The sequence below is a fragment of the Geospiza fortis genome, unplaced genomic scaffold (assembly GCF_000277835.1).
Source record: "Geospiza fortis unplaced genomic scaffold, GeoFor_1.0 scaffold599, whole genome shotgun sequence".
In the NCBI taxonomy this organism is placed as follows: Eukaryota; Metazoa; Chordata; class Aves; order Passeriformes; family Thraupidae; genus Geospiza; species Geospiza fortis.
In genome coordinates this window covers 222,501-225,862 of record NW_005054605.1, presented here as the reverse complement: position 1 = coordinate 225,862, position 3,362 = coordinate 222,501, and the positions used below count along the sequence as shown (strand labels likewise).

General features: G+C 60.2%; 2 protein-coding genes across 2 annotated transcripts in view; one reads left to right on the top strand and one right to left on the bottom strand.

The window, feature by feature from the left end:
• The first annotated feature begins 683 nt into the window (after positions 1–683).
• On the top strand, positions 684–1,366 carry FKBP11 (FKBP prolyl isomerase 11). The gene is made up of 4 exons (XM_005430155.2): positions 684–774; positions 852–885; positions 977–1,047; positions 1,132–1,366. Exons 2-4 carry the CDS (start codon positions 875–877, stop codon positions 1,347–1,349), a joined length of 300 nt encoding a protein of 99 aa, XP_005430212.2. The 5' UTR covers positions 684–774; positions 852–874; the 3' UTR covers positions 1,350–1,366.
• A 160-nt stretch (positions 1,367–1,526) lies between these two features.
• Positions 1,527–3,362, bottom strand: part of CCDC65 (coiled-coil domain containing 65) — a 7,334-nt gene continuing 5,498 nt past the window's right edge. The window contains exons 5-7 of the mRNA XM_031064564.1: positions 2,248–2,466; positions 2,018–2,170; positions 1,527–1,905 (exon numbers count right to left, since the gene is read on the bottom strand). Of these exons, the coding sequence (XP_030920424.1) occupies positions 1,681–1,905; positions 2,018–2,170; positions 2,248–2,466 (597 nt within the window). The 3' untranslated portion in view covers positions 1,527–1,680. The remainder of the gene's footprint in view (positions 1,906–2,017; positions 2,171–2,247; positions 2,467–3,362) is intronic.

Below are 3,362 nucleotides of genomic sequence, written 5' to 3'. Positions count from 1 at the left end.
GGGGTGGTACCGGGGTGGAACCAGAGGGAGCGGAGGGGTGGTGGCGGGGTGGGCATGAGGGGTGGATAAGGGGATGGTGCCATGGTGCCACTGGGAATGGCATGGGGACAGTGCCAGGGTGGGCGCTGGGTGGCACCTGGGGTGGCACGGGGGTGACACTGGGGTTGGCATGGGACAGCCCCAGGATGGGCATGGCTGGCACTGGGATCAGCCCGAGGATTACCTTGGGATGGCACTGGGACCAGAGTGACCCGGAGTGTGCCAGGACTGGGATCGGCACTGGGATGGCACTGGGGTGGCACAGGGACTGGGATCAGCACAGAGATGGCACAGGGACTGGGATCAGCACAGAGATGGAACAGGGGTGGCAGAGGGGTGGCACAGGGACTGGGATCGGCACTGGGATGGCACTGGGGTGGCAGAGGGATGGCACAGGAATTGGGATCAGCACAGAGATGGCACAGGGACTGGGATCAGCACTGGGGTGGCACGGGGGGCTGCAGGTATTGAGATGAGCACAGGGACTGGCACGAGCACAGGGATGGCACAGGGGGGACACAGGGATCACCACAGGGGTGGCACAGGGACTGGGATCAGCCCCAGAGTAGCACTGGGAACACACTGACAGCCACACAAAGTGCCACGCAGGGGTGACCATGGCAGTGACCGTGGTCGTGCCCCCACAGGGCACGCTGGAGGATGGCCGGATCATCGACTCCTCCCTGAGCCGGGACCCCCTGCAGGTGGAGCTGGGCAAGCACCAGGTCATCCCTGGTGAGTGAGGGGCTCAGGGGGAGCGGGGCTGGGTAACCCCAACCAGCCCCGCTCACCCTCACCCCACTGTGTCACAGGTCTGGAGCAGAGCCTGCTGGACATGTGTGTGGGGTAAGTGCAGCTGGGGGACACGGGGGTGGGCAGTGTCCCCTCGCCAGTGTCCCCACCACAATTTGTGGCACCAACACTGTCACCGTGGCAGGGAGAAGCGCAGAGCCATCATCCCCCCTCACTTAGCCTATGGCAAACGGGGCTCCCCCCCAACCATCCCAGGTGAGTGCAGCCCTCAGGAGGGTCCCTGTGGGGTTTCTCTGGGGACTTTTTGGGGTCCCTGCTCAGGCTGTGCCCCCCTTGCAGGTGACGCTGTGCTGCGCTTCGAGGTGGAGCTGGTGGGGTTGTCCCGGGCCAGTTACTGGCAGAAGGTGCTGAACGAGGTGGTGCCACTGCTGTGCCTGGGGCTGGTGCCAGCGCTGCTGGGGCTCATTGGCTTCCACCTCTACCGCAAGGCCAGCAGCCCCAAGCTCTCCAAGAAAAAGCAGAAGGAGGAGAAGAGGAACAAAGCCAAAAAGAAATAAAACCTTCCCCTTTGGCATCTGTGGCTGCTCTTCCTGAGACGGTGATGGGCACAGGGCAGTGGGAAGGGGCTGTGCACCCCTCAGCTCCCTGCCTGCCCCAGGGCTTTGATGGGTCCTGTCAGGTTACAGACTCAATGACTCCCAGAAATAACACCCTGGAGCACATTTTCAGGCAGTTTTGCTCTTTTAAGGCGTATCCAGGAAATCCCTGAGTCCCCAAACACCAGGCAGATCTGCCAGGGAGCCTCAGCTGGAGCTGGTGGGGCCAGGACTGGCGTCCTGGTGGTTGACCCCTCCCCATGCCCAGTGTCCCTGAGCGTGGCTCTCCCACTCATTTCTGGGGATGAGGTTTTTGCTTGATGGCAAGGAGGGGATGGGGATCTTTGGGCACCTTCTGGCTCATCGTAGCCCCCGCCAGGTACTGCTGGAGGAGCTTCCTTAGCTCCTGGTTCCTGTCTGCCAGGGCTGCCCGTGCCCTCTCCAGCCCCTTCTCCTCCAGCTTGGCCTTGTTGAACCTCTGCCAGAACCTCTCCAGCCCCATGTAGTCCTTCATCACCTGTGGGGAGAGGCAGCAGGGAGATTTTGGGCTCTCCATCCTGCCCCAAGCACCAGCTGGGGGATCCCCAGGGCTGAATCACAGCCTGAGCATTGTGGTGGTGCCTCCTCACCCGTGCCAGGGGCTCGCTGGCCGTCTCCTCCAGGACCCTGCGGACTTTTTGCTGCTCCAACTCGCCCAGTGAGGAGGGGTAGAAGGGCAGCACCTTCTCCTCTTCTGTCTCCAGCCTGCGGCACAGCTCGGCCAGGCGCAGGAGGCGCTGAGCCTGGTGGGGACACCGGGATGGGCAGGTGGGGACAGCAGGACACAGGACAGGGGGGACATCAGCAGTGCCCAACTCACCTTCTCCACCAGCTGCTGCAGCACCTTGAGGGTGGCGCTGCACTGAGAGCTGAGCGTCACCAGGTGGGTGTGAGCCGTGGTGCTGGCCTGGGTGACCTGAGCCCGGAGCTTTTGGAGTTTCTGGTGGGCGTCTTCCCGATCGCCCCGGATGCGCTGAGTTTGCTCCTCGCTCTTGCGCAGGTGAGCCGCGATCTGGCCCCTAGTGGTTGTAACCATGTCCTGGTGAAAAACGGCAGGGAAATTTTCTCGGGGGAAAATTCCTTCTTGGAAAGGAGGAATTCCTTCTTGGAAAGGAAGGAATTTCCCCCAGCTTTGGGATGGGGCAAAATTCCTTCTTGGAAAAAGTGGCCCAGCTTTGGAATGGGGGAAAATTCCTCCTTGCAAAGGGTGGCCCAGCTTTGGGAAGGGGGAAAATTCCTTCTTGGAAAGGGTGGCCCAGATTTGGGATGGGGGAAAATTCCTTCTTGGAAAGGAGGAATTTCCCCCAGCTTTGGGATGGGGGAAAATTCCTTCTTGCAAAGGGTGGCCCAGCTTTGGGATGAGGCAAAATTCCTTCTTGGAAAGGAGGAATTTCCCCCAGCTTTGGGATGGGGGAAAATTCCTTCTTGCAAAGGGTGGCCCAGCTTTGGGATGAGGCAAAATTCCTTCTTGGAAAGGAGGAATTTCCCCCAGCTTTGGAATGGAGGAAAATTCCTTCTTGCAAAGGGTGGCCCAGCTTTGGGATTGGCTGTTCAGGGCAGCGTCCCTGGAAGTGCTCAAAAACCACGTGGATGTGGTTTAGTGGTGGCCCTGGCAGTGCTGAGAGAACAGTTGGATTTCGTGGTCTCAGAGACTTTTCCAACCTCAATGATTCCATGATTCCATGGCTCAGGCACTGCTCCACAAACTCTTGGGGGAGCCCTGCTTAGCCTGGCCTGTTGCCACCTCCTTGCCAGTGCCAGGTTGGGCTTGATGGGTCTCAGAGGCTTTTCCAACCTCAACAATTCCACAATTCCATGGGAAAACGAGTGGGGAACGAGGGTGACCCCACTCCCACAACCACCCAGCACCCCTGAAACCTGCAGCAGCTTCTCCAGCCTCTTCGCCTGCGCATTGATCTCGCAGGAAGGCTTCTC

Excerpts from the sequence above, each read along its gene's own strand:
- FKBP11 (XM_005430155.2), top strand. Across the intron at positions 1,048-1,131 it reads CTCCCCCCCAACCATCCCAG|GTGACGCTGTGCTGCGCTTC; the intron begins GTGAGTGCAGCC and ends CCCCCCTTGCAG.